We start from the raw sequence: 19,866 nt of genomic DNA, 5'->3' as shown, positions 1-19,866 counted from the left end.
TGTCGTAGAGTCAGGACTTGGATTGCTATATTGTTGGAAGGTTAACGCTAAGCAACAGCTGCACTTTCAGAGATTCAGTGCTGATGGATCGACATACGGATGGGTGAGTTCTGAAAGAGTGCCATATTGTCGGTGGGTCAGTACTACAAGAGTATCGCCTTGTCGGAGCTTCAGTGTTAAGGGAGAGTCACACTTTCAGGAGGTCAGTGCTGAGGGCATGGTGCATAGTCACAAGGTTGGTGCTGAGGGAGAACCACACTCTTGGACGGTCAGTGCTGAGGGAGTGCCACACTATCAGAAGGTCAGTGCTGATGGAGCACTGCATAGTCGAATGGTCAGTGCTGAGGGAGCGCCGCACTGTCGGAGGGTCAGTGCTGAGGGAGTGCCGCACTGTCGGAGGGTCAGTGCTGAGGGAGTGCCGCACTGTCGGAGAGTCGGTGCTGAGGGAGTGCTGCATTGTCGGAGGGTCGGTGCTGAGGGAGTGCCGCACTGTCGGAGGGTCAGTGCTGAGGGAGATCTGCACTGTCGGAGGGTCAGTGCTGAGGGAGTGCCGCACTGTCGGAGGTCAGTGCTGAGGGAGTGTCGCACTGTCAGATGGTCAGTGCTGAGGGAACGCTGCACTGTCGGAGGGTTAGTCCTGAGGGAGTACCACACTGTCGGAGGGTCAGTACTGAGCGAGTGCCACACTGTCGGAGGGTCAGTGCTGAGGGAGTGTCGCACTGTCAGATGGTCAGTGCTGAGGGAACGCTGCACTGTCGGAGGGTTAGTCCTGAGGGAGTACCACACTGTCGGAGGGTCAGTACTGAGCGAGTGCCACACTGTCGGAGGGTTAGTCCTGAGGGAGTACCACACTGTCGGAGGGTCAGTGCTGAGGGAGTGCCGCACTGTCGGAGGGTCAGTGCTGAGGGAGTGCCGCACTGTCGGAGAGTCGGTGCTGAGGGAGTGCTGCATTGTCGGAGGGTCGGTGCTGAGGGAGTGCCGCACTGTCGGAGGGTCAGTGCTGAGGGAGTGTCGCACTGTCAGATGGTCAGTGCTGAGGGAGTGCCGCACTGTCGGAGGGTCAGTGCTGAGGGAGTGCCGCACTGTCGGAGAGTCGGTGCTGAGGGAGATCTGCACTGTCGGAGGGTCAGTGCTGAGGGAGTGCCGCACTGTCGGAGGGTCAGTGCTGAGGGAGTGTCGCACTGTCAGATGGTCAGTGCTGAGGGAACGCTGCACTGTCGGAGGGTTAGTCCTGAGGGAGTACCACACTGTCGGAGGGTCAGTACTGAGCGAGTGCCACACTGTCGGAGGGTTAGTCCTGAGGGAGTACCACACTGTCGGAGGGTCAGTACTGAGCGAGTGCCACACTGTCGGAGGGTCAGTGCTGAGTGAGTGCCGCACTGTCGGAGGGTCAGTACTGAGCGAGTGCCACACTGTCGGAGGGTCAGTGCTGAGTGAGTGCCGCACTGTCGGAGGGTCAGTACTGAGCGAGTGCCACACTGTCGGAGGGTCAGTGCTGAGTGAGTGCCGCACTGTCGGAGGGTCAGTACTGAGCGAGTGCCACACTGTCGGAGGGTCAGTGCTGAGTGAGTGCCGCACTGTCGGAGGGTCAGTACTGAGCGAGTGCCACACTGTCGGAGGGTCAGTACTGAGCGAGTGCCACACTGTCGGAGGGTCAGTACTGAGCGAGTGCCACACTGTCAGAGAGTCAGTGCTGAGGGAACGCCATACTGTTGAAGGGTCAGCGCTGAGGTAGTGCTGCTGCACTGTTGTAAGGTCAGCGCTGAGGGATGCCGCACTGTCGGAGGGTCATTGCTGAAGGAACGCCGCACTGTCGGAGGGTCAGTGCTGAAGGAACGCCGCACTGTCGGAGGGTCAGTGCTGAGGGAGCGCCGCACTGTTGGCGGATCAGTGCTGAGGGAGTGGGCACTGTCGGAGGGTCAGTGCTGAGGGAGTGCCGTGCTGTCAGAGGGTCAGTGCTGAGGGAGTGGACACTGTCGGAGGGTCAGTGCCGAGGAGCGCAGCACTGTCGGTGGGTCAGTGCTGAGGAGCGCAGCACTGTCGGTGGGTCAGTGCTGAGGAGCGCAGCACTGTCGGAGGGTCAGTGCGGAGGGAGTGCCGCATTATCAGATGGTCAGTGCTGAGGGAACTCTGCACTGTTGGAGGGTCAGTCCTGAGGGAGTGCCATACTTTCGGACGGTCAGTGCTGAGGAGTACTGCATTTTTGGAGGGTCAATGCTGAGGGAATGCTGTACTGTCGGAAGGTGAGTGCTGAGGGAGGGCCGCACTGTTGGAGGGTCAGCGCTGAAGGAGTACTGCGCTGCCGGGTTTGGTGGGGGGGGGGGGGGGGGGGGTGGCGGCGGGGTCAGTCCTGATGGCAGGCTGCACTGTTGGGGTTCAGTGTTGTGGGCACAAACTGTCAGAGAGTCAGTGCTGAGTGAGTGCTGCACTGTTGGAGGGTCAGTGCTGAGGGAGAGCCGCACTGTCAGGGGGTCTGTGCTGAGGGAGTGCCACACTGTTGGAGGGTCAGTGCTGAGAGGGCCGCACTGTCTCAGGATCAGTGCTGCAATATCAGAGGGTCTTGTTACGCTAGAGCCACACTGTCAGATGGTCAGTATTGAGAGAACACTATTGTTGATGGGTCAGTACTGAGAGAATGGGTGCAGTGTCCGAGAGTCAGGTGTTGAGGGGGAGTACAGTGGCAAAGTGATTAACGCTGCTGCTTCACAGTATCAGGGACCCCAGTTTTATTCCAGCTTTGGGTGACTGTCTGTGTAGAGTTTTCACATTCTCTCCATATCTGCGTGGGTTTCTTCCAGGTGCTCTGGTTTCCTACCACAATCCAAAGATGTGCAAGTTAGGTCGATTGGCCATTGAATACGCAGGGTTACAAGGAGATGGTAGGGGTGAGATGCTGTTCAGTGGGTTAGTGTGGACTCAGTGAACTGCTTCAACTCTGTCAGAGACTCTGTGCCGAGGGAGCACCAGAGTTTTAATGCTGGAAATATTGTCACTCACCGCTATTCCAGTCTACTGTGGATCCCCTCTTTTTCCAGTCATCCAACTCCATATTGTCTCACCATGTCCTTCTGTGCACTTTATTTCAACCCTAAAACTAACTCAGTTTGGTATCAGCATGTACTAAACCCTCCCACACCATTCTCATCAATTTTGATGAATGTACTTTAATTACAGGAGTGGATCTGTAGATATTCATTGCCCATCCCTAATTACCCTGAAAAAGGAATGATCACTGTACTGCTAGCCCCCTCCACATATGTTGCTTATTCCAGACCTATGTACTCAACTAAGTGTGTAGTGTTGTGAGAAAAAGCAATCTCTACAAAAGAGAAGTAGAACCTGTGAATAGTTGCAGTAAGGTCAAGGCTTTTCTAGAGCCACGGCAATTGGAATACACGAGTGTCAAGCTGGAGGCCCCACTTTACATTTCCTCCCACCTTCTTCCCAGTGTTATGGGTGCAGAGATGATAACTGAAGAAATTACTTGATTAGTATTGTGTTATGAAACTCTCGTGATTCACTTGCAGTTGTGGCTGATGTAAAGAAGCAGTAATTACACTGAAGTCAGTTTAGATTACACAGTGTGGAAAAAGGCCCTTCAGCCCAACAAGTCCACACCAACCTGAAGCGCAACCCACCCAGACCCCTACATTTACCCCTTCACTTAGCACTACGGGAAATTTAGCATGGCCAATTCACCTGACTTGCACATCTTTGGACTGTGGGAGGAAACCCATGCAGGCATGGGCAGACTGACTGTGGAGTTTACACAGTCACCTGAGGTGGGAATTGAACCCAGGTCTCTGCCACTGAGAGACAGCAGTGCTAACCACTGTGCCACCATGCTGCCCACAATTTCTGTTAATGTCCCAAAGTATCGACAATCTGTTGAAGTACAGGAAATAGGAGCAGGAACAAAGGAAAACTTAATTTATATAGTACCTTTCACAGGCAGGCATCCCAGAGTGCCCATCCCTCAATTATGTACACTTGAAGGCAACTCAGGTGGAAAATGTGTCAAACTCATTTAAACATCAAGTGCAAGAATGGCTCAGTAATCTTTTTAATAATCCAAGATAAAATTTCTTCAGGTAAGGTAGAAAAAAGGTTTCCTATTACCTCAGTGCAATGAGTGGGGAAACAAATTTAAGTTTTGGACAAAAGCTGTAGTGAAATGGGAACATTTGAAGATAAAATGCAGGGAGTGGTAATGACTGAATTCTCTACCCAGCTCTCTTCACCACCACCCCCCCACCCCCCCAAAAACAAAACATTGATGGAAACAGAGACAAATCAGAGTTTAGAAAATTCACAGATGAAAACAGACCAAGGACTTGTAAAATGGGACAGCTGGATGGCTCGAGACCGGACATGTTTCAAGTGGCCTCCTGCTACGTAGCAAGTGACTCAAAGGATAATCTGCATGCTCTTAAATCATGTCAGCTTAATCACATCCTGAAAACTACATCCAACCCTACAGCAGAGTATGAGGACAAATCAGTGTTCAAATCCTGGATGTGAACCCACAACCTTTCACCCAAAACTAGAAGGATGCCTAAATTAGCTGTCAGCCAGCATAATTACTGACTTCACTTCCCTCACACAAGTCCCTCCAAAATTCATTTTTAGTGATTTATATGTTTAAATTGACATTTAAAGTGGTGACTTACAATATCCTTAAAGGGTTTAATGGAAGTTGCCACATTCAGGTCTCTATACTTTAGAAACTATGACACATGACAACTAAACATCAGCCAAAAGGAAATCTGAACAATCATTTATTTCAGAATGTTTACTTGTTACAATGAAACAAATTCAAAGCAAACCTTCAGCTTCACATGGAGATATCCTTCAAGTACATGATCAGGCAGGCAAAGTGAAGCTGCTTTAGAAAAATGTCAATCTTCACTGGCAATTGGACCCATTTCACAGCTCACATTAGCACTGTGTCCATTACCCATCTATAAAGTGGTCTAAAGCAGAATCTGCACAAGTGCAGAGGAATGGAAGAGGAAGCAGAAGGAACTGGGCAGAATGCATTATATCAGGATGGGCAAAGGCAGAGTTGTGAAAAAAACTGATTGTCCAGGGCTTGGTTGCTTTCAAAAAGACAGTGACAGACACCCTAGAAGTTAGAAGCACTTGCGATGGACAATGGATGGTCCAGATTCATCATACTCCTGCTTACTGATCCACATTTGCTGGAAGGTGGAGAGAGAAGCCAAGATGGAACCTCCGATCCATACTGAATACTTCCTCTCTGGGGGAGCTATGATCTTAATCTTCATTGTGCTCGGAGCCAAGGCTGTGATTTCCTTCTGCATCCGATCAGCAATACCTGGGAACATGGTGGTTCCACCAGACAGGACAGTGTTAGCATACAGATCCTTCCTGATATCTACATCACATTTCATTATACTGTTATAAGTGGTCTCATGGATACCAGCTGACTCCATACCAATGAAGGAGGGCTGGAACAGGGTTTCTGGGCACCTGAAGCGCTCGTTGCCGATGGTGATGACTTGACCATCAGGCAGCTCGTAACTTTTCTCCAAGGCTGAGGAGGTGCTGGCTGTCTGCATCTCAGCTTCAAAGTCCAGGGCCGCGTAAGCAAGTTTCTCCTTGATGTCACGCACAATCTCCCTCTCGGCTGTGGTCGTGAAGGAATACCCACGTTCGGTCAGGATCTTCATCATGTAATCAGTGAGATCCCGGCCAGCCAAATCCAATCTCAGGATGGCATGAGGCAAGGCGTACCCTTCATAGATGGGCACGGTGTGGGACACACCATCACCAGAATCGAGCACAATGCCAGTCGTACGCCCAGAGGCGTACAAGGACAGCACGGCTTGAATGGCAACGTACATGGCTGGTGTGTTGAAGGTCTCAAACATGATCTGGGTCATCTTCTCCCTGTTGGCTTTGGGGTTGAGGGGTGCCTCCGTGAGGAGAACAGGATGCTCCTCTGGGGCCACTCGCAATTCGTTGTAGAAGGTGTGGTGCCAGATCTTCTCCATGTCATCCCAGTTGGTCACAATACCATGTTCAATCGGGTACTTCAGGGTCAGAATGCCCCTCTTGCTCTGGGCTTCATCGCCAACATAACTGTCTTTCTGACCCATTCCAACCATCACCCCCTAGAACAAGAAAACAAACACAGAGGATGAGTTCACAGTGAACTCAATCAAGGTCGAACTACAAGCCAGTCGGGAACCCCCTGTTGAGGAATACAGCAGCATAATTATGTGTTCTTCAGTGCTAACAGTTCAGCCTGCTCACAGACCTATAACTGATCAGGACATTCTTTCAAGTTGTTGATCACTTCATGTCGGGTATATAGAATGAGTTTTACAGTCCAAAGGCTACATTTCACTATAGGCATTTTAGGATTTTGATATCAGAAACTTACATTCGTCTCCTTTCCACAATTACATCCTCATGATCTTTACTCCATCCCTTTAATGAAAGGTTCAGCAATAGAGATAGTGATGTCAGCAAGAGTGGAGTATATACAAGCTCTAGATAATAGTTTACATTGGACATTCAAACTCTGGTGACAAAATGGAGTTGATTCAATGCTAATGCATGAAGCAGGGACTCAGGAATAGTGTCCCTATATCTTCGCCAGGGGGACTGGGTTAAAGTCAATTTTAAAAATGAACTTGGACATATAGTTCAAATGGGTCAATCATATGTTGTGAACTGAGTCTACAAGCAGCATTAATGTGAATCTCAGTTGCTGTAAGGGTCTCAAAAACAAAAAAAACATCCACCCTATCCAACAGGTTGGGAAGATTGCTACAATAACCTAATGCTCACATTAGAATAACAGACAAAAAAGTCAATGGGACTGGAACAATATTTGTGGAGTGGAAAGAGACATTAGGCAGCATTTTGGGCATAAGCCATTTATCAGGCATGTACCCCCAGCACCACCATCCCTCCCCCAACTACTGGAGGGGGTGGGGGGGGGGTGGGGAGGATGGTAGCTTGGAAGGAAACAAGTCAATGCAGGTGGGGAGCAATGGTGATAAGTCAGTTAGGGTGGAGTGGACAGGTAGGAGAAGTTCACGAGGGCAGTGCTGAGTTGGAGGGTTGGATCTGGGATAAGGTTGCGGGGGGGGGGGGCAGGAAAACAGATGAGGAAGCTGTTGAGAGGGATATTGATGCAATGTAGTTGGAGGGTCCCAAGGCAGACGATGAGGTGTTCTTCCTCCAGGCATTGGGTAGCAAGGATGTGTCAGTGGAGACGGCTTTGGACTTGGATAATGTGTAATGGAGGGGGAGCACAGGGAGTTGAAGTGTTTAGCCACAGGGCAGTGAGGGTTTGGTGCATCTCAGATGCAGAGCATTTGAAACAACATCTCCAGAACACATGCACCCAACAACCCGACTGCCAACCACTTAACTCCCAAAGACATGCAAGTCCTGGGTCACCTCCACCGTCAAATCCTAGCTACCCAATGCCTGAAGGAAGAACACTAGTCTGTCGTGGGACCCTCCAGCCACATTGCATTAACATCTATTTCACCAGTTTCCCCATCTCTCCTCCCCTACTTTATCCCAGATCCAACCCTCTGAATTGGTACCACCCTCTTGAACTTCTCCCACCTATCTGCTCCACCTTATCACCCCACACCTGCAATCAACCCATCTTCTAAGCTACCTTCCCCACTGCTATTATCTCAGCCCCATAGCCTCTCTCCCCCCCCCCCCCCCCCCCAAAATAATCCTGGTGAAGGGCTTATGCTGAAATAAGAGTCTCCTGCCTCTGATGCTGCCTGTCCCTGCTGTGCTTTCCCAGCACCACACTGATCTCAAGCATCTGCTGTCCTCACTTTCTCCTGGAACAAATTTGAGTCACAGTGAACATATATCAATGAGCTTCATCCACAATATTTCCCCAACCCAGCTCCAGAGCGGAGATTAGTCAAACAGAATCACTTCCACAAAAGTTTATGTTGTTGACTGGGAGTGGTATAGAGTCTCTCCTTCTTTCACTGGAAGAGCCATGTCACACTGAATTTTCACTGCTCCTGTTATTAAAACCTTCCATGCTCTTTATGCATTATTGCCAAATTTCACCCAATCATCCCCTACCCAGCACTTTAAAGATCACAGCACTGGTCTGTTTCTCTAACCTTGCTTTAAAGGTCCAGTAGATTCTCAGTGCACAAGGAGAATATCAATTCCTTGAAAGAGAGAGTTTCTCCCACACCTAGTGGGAAATTTTCCATTTCAGTATGGGCAATTCCTTTTTAAAGTGCTCCTGTTGGATCTGCATCAGTTATGGCCATACAGCATTATCCAAACCAAGTTGTTTGGAGAAAATCTAAACCCAACTGCATCGTTCTCCCCTTGTGTTCCTCTTCCCCCCCCCCCCCCCCAAGTCTGGAGAGCAATGTTGGAAAAACTCAAGGTCTGGCAGCCTCTGTGCAAGAGGAACAAGATGGACATGACTCAGCAGAAATGGAGGCAGCTGGAATGATGCTTTGTTTTTTTAAAAAATGTTGATGACCAGGGTGGGGGGGATGGTAATAAAGAGGAGGAGAAGAAACATATTTGATGGCACCCAGAATAAAACAAAAAAAAAGAGACAGGCATGCTAATGGAGTGAGAGTGATCTACAATAGGTATGGGTCCTCTGTGCAGAACTCAATCAAAAAAGGTAGAGGGAGAGGGATGAATAAGATTGGAGAACAGAGGTCATGTTTTGTACAACTGTATGGAATCAGTCTGTAGAGGGACTAGGTATTACTCCTCCAGCTTGCAAACAGCTTGGTTGGTACCCTGAAGCAGGAACAGGACAAAAAGCATGCTAACACAGCCGGTCATTGCCTTGAAATCCTGGACCCAGAGGAATTTTGTTAGCAAACACCAGTCATCTTTCGTTATTTGTGTCAATGGGAATGTTCACAAATGTCTGCTTCTTCTGGCTTTACTTAAATCAAGAAAACAAAACACTCCACTTAGTCTCATGATGTTTTGGGATTCTCAAACATATTCAATCCACGACAGCATTCCTTTTCATCAAACTCACCACTTCGATAGTGGTGGGGTTGTTAGCTCAGTTAGCAGTTTTCATACAGAGCACTACCAACATGTTTCTCTGCTGTGCTTTATGAAGGACTCTTTCTCAACCTCCCCCCTCAGAGGCATCATGACCCTCAGGTTAAACCACCAGTCATCTTTCTCTAAGGGAGCAGTCCTCTGGGATTATGTCAACTTTATTCTTTAATGTTGACTACATTGGTGTATCTGAAAAGCTATTGGGCTCTCAAACCAACTGAATTCAACAGTAAAGCCTATGACTGACTAGCAACTTTAACTTGGAGATAGAGAAAACTGCAGCTGCAGTAGAGTTAGGTTACAGTATCTGCCTTTCCAGATCCACTATCTACAGCAATAATATTTTGGGTTGGATACACTGGATATCAATACTTAGCAACAATTTACATAATTCACTGCTTTTCTTTTGAAAAATCTAATCTGGAATTTAAGTAACAGCAGAAGATTTGAGGGGTCTCCAGTGGGGATGAAGCACAGATACACCAGAAAGATGTTGGGATAAGGTGGTCCTGGATACAACTTACTTCGTTTTCTCACTGTGGGAAGGGGTGGCAGTACCAGATAGAGAAGCCCCCCACCCCCTCCCAAAAAAAAAGGGAACAATAATGTTAAATACAGAGCCAGACCAGAAGGTACCAAGAAGCAATTCTTCAGAACACAGGAGAAACTCAACACAAAACCAAATAAAGTGTTGATACAAGTGGTAACGGAGGAAGTACTTAGCAATTTCAAACAGGCCAATCAACATCAGTACACAAGGATATCAACCCATATAAAGCAAGGTTTCAGATAACCAAAAACCACAACCTAATTTGAATCAGAGAAGTGGTTCAAGGAACTGAGTAACTTCCTCTCACTGCTTCTGAGGCACATCGAACCATTTACTGACAAGGTTAAAGCACACCAGGGAGATTAAAACTATACAGAATGAAGAAGAATCTTAAGGGAGGAGCAAACATTGCCTGAAACACTGCTCCAGGAGGAGAGACTGGGAAAGGAATGCCTAGGTATAAGCTAGATCATCCCACACCTGGCTTAACCCTGTCCTGGCCACAATTCAAGGCTCAGGTTTCAGTTCCCTCAGCTTAAAGCTGGTTTTACAAAAAATGGAGCATGTTACTGCACAAGGAGTGAGAAACTCTGTACTGACTCATTCCAACAGCAAAGCCATCAGTCCCACTTCTAATACCCCTGCAACGCCAGCTGGGAGAGATATTTAAATTATCCTTCAGCAGTTACTATTACCACCATATCCAAATCAAACTGCACTTCAAAATGTCACCCATGTGTATATATTTCAGCCTCATTTTATGGAAGAATGAAAAAGTGACCTCAAAAGGATTCCCTTTTATGTAAAGTGCAGAATCTAACTTTCAGCATTGACAGTTTCCCCACTGACGCCAGATAAGACTATGATTCAACAGGAACAACTCAGTAAAGGGGTCAGATAGAACCCCAAACAGGAACAACCCCACACTAATGACCACACCTAAACTGCAAGAGCAGTAGCCAGCCAGGGATAAAGTCAAACCCCAGTCTCTAAAGGAAAGAGAATGCAGACCACAAACCAGTGTAAAAGAGGAAGCCGTAACAAGTTTACAGTTACAAGAAACAAGTCTCCACACCCAAAGGGGAAAGAAAAACCCAGTCATAAAGGATAGGGACATTGAAAGACCATCCACAGAGAGCTCACCTGGTGACGGGGGCGTCCCACAATGGAGGGAAACACAGCCCTGGGAGCATCATCACCTGCAAAGCCGGCCTTACACATTCCAGACCCATTGTCGACCACCAGAGCGGCAACATCATCATCGGCCATGGTTTAGAATCTGCAGGAGGTGACTGAAAGAGACAAAAAAGGAGATGTCCATTGACGCAGACACAAGACAGAGGAATTTAAAAAAAGCACTAACACAATACAGGAAGAGACATGGCTCACTAACTTGAAACAGACCTCACTACAACTTCTGGAACTTCCTTTTTTTTAACCAAAAGGACAAACCCCAACACAAACTACAGACCCCCATCCAACCAATGTCCCAGCATTCAAAACTGACACCCTCTGAGCAATGACAAGCCTTCACTCCTGCCACACCTTATTTTCCAAGCAGCACCTACCTCTCACACAAAATGCTACCTCTGCCTCTACAACGAGGAAATGAGACTGTTACTCTGCCTGCCTGTTGTCTTTATTAGTACTGAGCCCCTCCCAGTCTCATCATTCAGCAGCCAGCCAATGAGCTGCAAGGGGAGGAATTGGTCCAGTTCAGGCTGCCTGTCAGGAGCTTCCACCTTCACCTTTTCGACCAGGGCTTTGGTACATTATACATTATATATATATAGCCAGTAGCATAGCAGAGAGGGTGTGCTGCATTGTTAAAGGGTCGTAACTGTGCGTGTGCCACATTGGCAGATGGTCCGTTCTGTGAGAATGCTGCACTGTCGGAGGGTCAGTGCTGAGGGAGTGCCGCACTGTCGGAGGGTCAGTGCTGAGGGAGCGCCGCACTGTCGGAGGGTCAGTGCTGAGGGAGCGCCGCACTGTCGGAGGGTCAGTGCTGAGGGAGCGCCGCACTGTCGGAGGGTCAGTGCTGAGGGAGCGCCGCACTGTCGGAGGGTCAGTGCTGAGGGAGCGCCGCACTGTCGGAGGGTCAGTGCTGAGGGAGTGTCGGAGGGTCAGTGCTGAGGGAGCGCCGCACTGTCGGAGGGTCAGTGCTGAGGGAGCGCCGCACTGTCGGAGGGTCAGTGCTGAGGGAGCGCCGCACTGTCGGAGGGTCAGTGCTGAGGGAGCGCCGCACTGTCGGAGGGTCAGTGCTGAGGGAGCGCCGCACTGTCGGAGGGTCAGTGCTGAGGGAGCGCCGCACTGTCGGAGGGTCAGTTCTGAGGGAGCGCCGCACTGTCAGAGGGTCAGTGCTGAGGGAGCGCCGTACTGTCGGAGGGTCAGTGCTGAGGGAGTGCCGCACTGTCGGAAGTTTGTCTCTCTTTCCCTTCATTGCCTTATTTTGTTATTTTGATACATTCATCTTGGTAAGTCCTTGTCTCAATATTTGTTTGCTTGTTATGTCCAGCCAGTGACTCCTTCCTCTCAGTGTAGTGGCAACATACAACATCTCTACCACTTTCTGATTTTTACTGATAATATCAACATTACCAATTTTGGGGAATCCACATTGATCCTGATCACATTTTTCCCTAATCTCTTTGTATTTATTTGCCTTGACTTTGATGTGCCTCAAACTCCCATTTGAAAATTTTCCTGTTTCTTTATTGCTTTTCCATTTGCCAAAGTTTGTTAAGATTAACCTACTTCTGTTCCTTTTTACTTTTATAACCAAGCTTGGTGTTTTTCTGTTGTGCCTGAGCACATTATTTATCGACAGCTCTACCTCCTGGCAGGAGAGCTGTTGTCTCCTATATGTTTGTTCACATTGATTTCTTCTCTTGAAGACTTTCAACTAATCTTGTCACTGTTGGCCATGGACAGATGGGCCCAGTTTACTGTGGATCTTGTCAGTTGCAATGCACATTGAAATGAATTGAACTGAGGCACAGTGAAAAGCTTTGTCTTGCGAGCAATACAGGCAGGTCACAGAGTTAAGTCGCATAGATAGTAAATAATAGGTAAACAGCAGCAAAAACAAAAACACAGGGACAGGCGAATATTAAGAGTTTGAGAGTCCATTCAGTATTCTAACAGCAGGAGGGTAGAAACTGTTATGAAACTGGCTGGTGCGTGTGTTCTGGCTTCTGTACCTTCTCCCCGACGGTAGAGGTTATAGAAAAACATTGCCAGGGTGGGATGGATCTTTGAGAATGCTGGCGGCCTTTCCGTGACAGTGGACCTGGTAGATGGATTCTATAGATGGGAGGTTGGCCTTTGTGATTGTCTGGGCTGAGTTCACCGCTCTCTGTAACCGTCTCCAATCTTGAATGGTACAGTTGCCATACCAGGTAGTGATACATCCAGACAGAATGCTCTTGATGGCACACCTATAAAAATTGGCGAGGGTATTCACTGTCATGCCAAATTTCTTCAGCTGCCTGAGGGAGAAGCGATGTTGTTAGGCCTTTGTAACCAGTGCGTCCGTATGAAGAGTCTAAGAAAGCTTGTTGTGGATGACCACTCCCAGGAGCTTGACACTCTCCACTCATTCCATTTCTGTGCTGTTAATGTGTAGGGGGGCATGAGTAACATCCCATTGGAAGTCAATAATGAGTTCCTTCGTTTTGCTGGCATAGAGAGCTAGGTTGGTCTCAGTGCACCATTTTTCCAGGTCTTCCATCTCCTGTCTGTTGTCTGTTTCATTGCCATCTTGAGATTTGACTGACTATGGTGGGGGCATCAGCGAACTTGTAAATGGCATTAGTCTGGTAAGTCATTGAAGGCAGAATTAGCTGAAGGTAGAACTTTAGTCACTGTTTCATGGTTCTCCCTCTGAAACACTATGTTGTAATCTTTAAAGCACTATTATTTAAACTGCTGATATATTTTTCCTCCTATCTTTCCTGTATCCCTGATATTCAGGAATTTTGATTATCCAGGCCTCTTTTCTGGAGCTAGATCTCAGTGAATATTTTCCTGTGTGATTATTTGTGATGGAAACATTGCTACACTAACTTCCATTCCAATCTACTTTGGACCGTATCTGCTGTCACCCAATTCCATATTGTTTCAAGCTGTTTCTCCTACTCTTCTGTGTACCTCATTTCAACTTTAATACTCGCTGATACCAAAACTAATTAATTTTGAATCATCTCCATATTCTCATGAATTTTTAAAAATGTATTTATTGATGGGATGTGGGTATTGCTGTCTGTACCAGCATTCACCCCCGCATTCCCCCCCATCCCTAATTAGATAATAGACAATAGACAATAGGTGCAGGAGTAGGCCATTCAGCCCTTCGAGCCTGCACCGCCAATGGCTGATCATTCCTAATCAGTATCCTCTTCCTGCCTTATCTCCATAACCCTTGATTGCACTATGCCCGAGAGAAGATGATGATCACAATGTGTACTGCCATCCATCATTTCTAAGTGCCTCGGTTCCTTCCTGTTTACATGCCAATTTTCAGTTTAGCAAGAAGAGGCTTATAAAGTAATTAGGTAGTTTCTTTTGCATCTCTGAAACCATTTATCAGTTATAAGAATAGATTTGCCCTAACTACAAAGACTATGGGGAGGTCTGTCACCCAGAAGGTCTTATTTTACTCTAATCTTAAATCCACATGATATTATCACAATGTTTGGTGCTTATTGAACTCAATTAAAAAAATCCTTCATATTCATGGAGAACACTGGGGAGCTGCCTTCTTGACTGATCACAACTCCTGTGGTAGGTATGCGCACACTGATGTTGCAGGATCTCGAGGCTGTGACAGTGAAGGAGTGACGGTCTGTTTCCAAGTCAAGATTGTGTGTGGCTTGGAGGGAAATATTCTTTTGGTATTATCCCCGCTCACCTGCTGTCCTCATCTTTGAAATGCTACAGGTTGCAGGTTTGAAAGATGCTGCTGAAGGCGCCTTAGTGAGTGGCTGCAATGTTTTTTGTAGAAAATACACACATTTGTCAAACTACGTCCTAGGTGGAAGGAGTGTAGGTGTAAGGAGAGAATGCAGAGTGAATAGAATGGGATACCAATCCCAGCAGGCTGCTTTGTCTTGGATAGTATCAAGTTGGAGTTGCACTCATCCAGGAAGTGGAAATTATCCTTTCACATTCCTGACTTCTGCTTTATTGTTAATGGACAGGCTGGGTAGTCAGCATAACTACCAGCTTCTTACCTACTCCTCTTGCTGCGGTAATGGTCCAATTCAGTTGTTAGTCAATAGGAACCCCAAGGATGTTAAAGCCTTTGAACATGTTTTTAATAGCCAACCTCTTATTCTGAGATTATGCCATCTAGTTCTAGATTCTCACACAAGGGAAACAACTGTAGGAGCGAATTAACACAGATGCTGAAACCTGTACTGAAAACAAAAAATGCTGGAGATCACGGCGGGTCAGGCAGTATCCATGGAGAGAAAACACGCTAACGTTTCAACTCTTCATCAGAGAAACAGCCTTTCTGCATCTAATTTATTTCAACAAGCTCACCCATTTTCAGCAGCAACAGAAGCGGGGAGAGCGAGGACCGGGGGCTGCTTGGAAGGTAAACTTCCCCCCGAAAGGACTTACCTCAAGAGTCAGGGAGAGCGAGGAGCTGAGTGGGAGTGGTCGAACTGCACTCTGGGATGGTGAGTGAACTAATATATTTGGGCAATGGCTGAACTCGAGATACGACGTGTAGCATCTCCCACCTGCCGCCTAGGTGTTGATAAGGTAAGGGTTTTCTATTTCTTTTTTATTGTGTGATTGGTACAACATTTTCTTTTTCTCTTTTATCTATTACTTGATATTATGGTTTGACTAAGTTAAATTTAAGATTAAAAATGGCAGGAGATCTCAGACCCGTGTTATGCTCCTCTTGCTCAACATGGAAGTTCTGGGACGTGGCTGATGTCCCTGGCTCCTTCACATGGAGGAAGTGTGTCCAGCTGCAGCTCTTGTTAGACCGCATGACAGCTCTGGAGCTGCAGATGCACTCACTTTGGAGCATCTGTGATGCTGAGGTGGTCATGGATAGCACTTTTAGTGAATCGGTCACACCGTAGATTAGGATTGCTGAGGGAGAAATGGAATGGATGACCAAAAGGCAGAGAAAGAGCGGGATCCAGTGCAGGTGTCCCCTGCGGTCATCTCCCTGTGGTTGAAAATGAGACTCCCTAAGGGAATGTTGCCTCCCAGTTGCACAGGTCAGGGATGTCTCCGATTGGCTGCAGAACATTCTCAAGGGGAGGGTGAACAGCCAGTTGTCATGGTGCATATAGGCACCAATGATATAGGTAAAAAAAACAGGATGAGGTCCTACAAGCAGAATTTAGGGAGTTAGGAGTTAGTTAAAAAAGTAGGAGCTCAGAATTAGTAATCTCAGGATTGCTAACAGTGTCACGTGTTAGTCAGAGTAGGACTGAAACAATAGGCAGGATGAATGCGTGGTTTGGGAAATGGTGGGGGAGGAAGAGGGTCAGAGTTTTGGCAATAGTTCTGGAGGAGGTGGGACTATTACAAATTGGACAGTCTACACCTTACAGATAACACCTCAGACACCGCCTTTACCATCCCCAGATAAGTCCCGTCCCACCGGCAGTGCAGACCCAGCAGAGGTGGTGGCACAGCAGTATACAGTCGGGAGGAAGTTGCCCTGGGAGTCCTTGACGTCAACTCCGGACCCCATGAAGTCTCATTGTTTCAGGTTAAACATTGGCAAGGAAACCTCTTACTGGTTACCATGTACCGTCCTCCTATGGCTGATAAAGCAGTACCCCTCCATGTTGAACATCACTCGGAGGAAGCACTGAGGGTGGCAAGGACACAAACTGTCCTCTAGGTGGGGGATTTCAGTGTCCCACCACCAAGAGTGGCTCAACAGCAGCATTACTGATCGAGCTGGTCGGGTCCTAAAGGGCATAGCTGCTGGACTGGGTCTACGGCAGGTTGTGAAGGAACCAACAAAAGGGAAAAACATACCTGACCTCATCCTTACCAATCTGCTGGCTGCAGAAGCATCTGTCCATGACAGTGTCAGTAAGAGTGACCACTGCACTGTCCTTGACATTGAGAATACCCTCCATCATACTGTGTCACATTAACACCATGCTAAATGGGACAGACTTTGAACCAATCTAGTAGGCCAAGACTGGGCATCCATGATGCACTGTGGACCATCAATAGCAGCAGAACTGTTAGGCAGCACGGTGGCACAGTGGTTAGCACTGCTGCCTCACAGCACCAGAGACCCGGGTTCAATTCCTGCCTCAGACAACTGTCTGCGTGGCGTTTGCACTTTCTCCCCGTGTCTGCATGGGTTTCTCCTGGGTGCTCCGGTTTCCTCCCACAGTCCAAAGATGTGCAGGTTAGGTGAATTGGCCATACTAAATTGCCTGTAGTGTTAGGTGAAGGGGTAAATGTAGATGAATGGGTCTGGGTGGGTTGCTCTTCGGAGGGTCAGTGTGGACTTGTTGGGCCGAAGGGCCTGTTTCCACACTGTAAGTAATCTAATCTAATCTAAACTGTATTCCAGCACAATCTATAACCTCACGGTCCGGTACATCCCCCACTCAACCATTACCATCAAGCCAGGCGACCAACCCTGTCCAATGGAGAGTGCAGGAGGCCATGCCAGGAGCAGCATCAGGCAGACCTGAAAATGAGGTGTCAACCTAGTGAAGCTACCAAACAGGACTACTTACCAAACAGCATAAATAGTAAGTGACAGACAGAGCTAAGCGATCCCACAACCAACAGATCAGATCGAAGCTCTGCAGCCCTCTTACTTCCAGTGGTGAATGGTGGTGGATAATTAACTCACTCACTGGAGGAGGAGGCTTCACAAATATCCCCATCCTCAATGATGGAGGAGCCCAGCGCATCAGGGCAAAGATAAGGCTGATACATTTGCAGCAATCTTCAGTCAGAAGTGCTGAGTGGATGATCCATCTTGGGCTCTCCTGTGATCCCCAGCATCACAGATACCACGCTTCATTAGTTCACTCCACGTGATATCAAGGAAGGGCTGCAGCCACTGGATACTGCAAAGGCAATGGGCCCCGAGAACATTCCGGCAATAGTACTGAAGACGTGTGCTCTAGAACTTGCCGCTCCGCTAGCCAAGCTGTCCAGTACAGTTCCAACACTGGCATCTACCCGACAATGTGGAAAATTGCCCAGTATGTCCTGTACATAAAAAGCAGGAGAAATCCAACCCAGCCAATTATTGCCCAATCAGTCGACTCTCCATCATCAGTAAAGTGATGGAAGGGCTCATCAACAGTGCTACCAAGCAGCACCTGCACCTTCCTGATGAAGGGCTTTTGCCCGAAACGTCGATTTCGAAGCTCCTTGGATGCTGCCTGAACTGCTGTGCTCTTCCAGCACCACTGATCCAGAATCTGGTTTCCAGCATCTACAGTCATTGTTTTTACCTGCTCAGTGATGCCCAGTTTGGGTGTCACCAGGGTCACAGCTCCTGACCTCATTACAGCCTTGGTTCAAACATGGGCAAAAGAGCTAAATTTCAAAGGTGAGGTGAGGTGAGAGTGACAGCACTTGACATCAAGGCTGCATTTGACTGAGTATGGTATCAAGGAAAGGAACATGATGAATGTTGAGACTAGAGTTAGAAGTTTGATTAGTCTGGATCACGTTGACATAAGTAGGGAAGATGTGTTGGGTAGGCAAGTGGTTATTAAAGTGGACAAATCCCCAGGACTGGATGGGATCTATTCCAGGTTGCTGAGGGAGGAGATAGAGGAAATAGCTGGGGCCCTGGCAGATATCTTTGTGGCATCCTTAAACACAGGTGAGGTGCTGGAGGACTGGAAGGTTGCTCATGTTATCCCCCCTGTACAAGAAGGGTAGGAGGGATATTCCGGGTAACTACAGACCAGTGAGCCTGACGTCAGTGGTGGGGAAGTTGCTGGAGAGGGTACTGTGGGACAGGATCTATTTATATTTAGAAAAGAATGGGCTTATCAGTGATAGGCAACATGGATCTGTGCAGGGGAGATCGTGCCTTACCAACTTAATAGAGTTCTTGGGGGAAGTGACCAAGTTGATAGATGAAGGAAGGGCTGTGGATGTCATATACATGGACTTTAGTAAGGCGTTTGATAAGGTTCCCCATTGTAGACTAATAGAGAAAGTGAAGTCACATGGTGTGCAGGGTGTTCTAAACAGGTGGATAAAGAACTGGTTGAGCAACAGGAGACAGAGAGTAGTAGTTGTTGAAGGGAGTTTCTCGAAATGGAGAAAGGTGACCAGTGGTGTTCCACAGGGGTCAGTGTTGGGGCCACTGTTGTTTGTGATATACATAAATGATCTGGAAGAGGGCACTGTTGATATGATCAGCAAGTTTGCAGATGACACGAAGATTAGTGGAGTAGAAGAAAATATAAGGGACTGTCAGAGAATACAGGAGGATATAGATAGACTGGAGAGTTGGGCGGAAAAGTGGCAGATGGAGTTCAATCCAGACAAACGTGAGGTGATGCATTTAGGCAAGACTAATTCTAGAGTGAATTATACAATGAACGGAAGAGAAGTTGGGAAAAGTTGATGGGCAGAGAGATCTGGGAATGCAGGTCCATTGTACCCTGAAGGTTTCTTCACAGTTGGCTAGAGTGGTCAAGAAAGTATGCTTGCCTTCATTAGACGGGGTATTTAGTATAGGAGCTAGCAACTCATGTTAAAATTGTACAAGACATTGGTTCGGCTGCATTTGGAATACTGTGCACAGTTCTGGTCGCCAGGTTACCAAAAGGATGTGGACGCTTTCGAGAGGGTGCAGAGAAGGTTTACGAGGATGTTGCCTGGTATGGAAGGTGCTAGCTATGAAGAGAGGTTGAGTAGGTTAGGTTTGTTTTCATTAGAAAAAAGATTGAGGTTTACAAAATCATGAAGGGTATAGACAGGGTAGATAAAGATAAGCTTTTTCCCAGGGTGAAGGATTCAATAACGAGAGGTCACGCTTTCAAGGCGAGAGGTGAAAAGTTTAAAGGGGATACACGCGGCAAGTACTTCACACACAGAGGGTGGTGGGTGTCTGGAACGTTTTGCCAGCAGAGGTGGTAGAGGCAGGCACAGTAGATTCATTTAAGATGCGTCTGGACAGATGCATGAGTAGGTGGGGAGCAGAGGGATACAGATGCTTAGGAATTGGGCGACAGGTTTAGACAGTAGATTTGGATCGGCTCAGGCTT

At 47.7% G+C, this 19,866-nt stretch overlaps 1 protein-coding gene and 1 long non-coding RNA gene across 2 annotated transcripts in view; one reads left to right on the top strand and one right to left on the bottom strand.

The window, feature by feature from the left end:
* LOC148150499 (uncharacterized) overlaps positions 1-19,866 on the top strand; it is a 171,391-nt gene that overhangs the window by 111,006 nt on the left and 40,519 nt on the right. The gene's annotated exons all lie outside the window — the stretch shown is intronic.
* LOC122548801 (actin-3) lies at positions 5,072-11,264 on the bottom strand. The gene is made up of 3 exons (XM_043687578.2): positions 11,188-11,264; positions 10,763-10,911; positions 5,072-6,137 (listed from the first exon to the last, which is right to left on the bottom strand). The coding sequence occupies exons 2-3, from the start codon at positions 10,886-10,888 to the stop codon at positions 5,133-5,135; spliced, it is 1,131 nt and encodes a 376-aa protein (XP_043543513.2). The 5' UTR covers positions 10,889-10,911; positions 11,188-11,264; the 3' UTR covers positions 5,072-5,132.

Source organism: Chiloscyllium plagiosum, unplaced genomic scaffold (assembly GCF_037043375.1).
Source record: "Chiloscyllium plagiosum isolate Xiang-an unplaced genomic scaffold, Cpla_swu_hap1 HiC_scaffold_4, whole genome shotgun sequence".
NCBI lineage: Eukaryota > Metazoa > Chordata > Chondrichthyes > Orectolobiformes > Hemiscylliidae > Chiloscyllium > Chiloscyllium plagiosum.
Note: the sequence above shows the minus strand (reverse complement) of the source record. Positions and strands in the feature narration are given on the sequence as shown.

Excerpts from the sequence above, each read along its gene's own strand:
- LOC122548801 (XM_043687578.2), bottom strand. The coding sequence starts at position 10,888 with ATGGCCGATGATGATGTTGCCGCTCTGGTGGTCGACAATGGGTCTGGA. Across the intron at positions 6,138-10,762 it reads TGGGACGCCCCCGTCACCAG|GGGGTGATGGTTGGAATGGG; the intron begins GTGAGCTCTCTG and ends TTCTTGTTCTAG.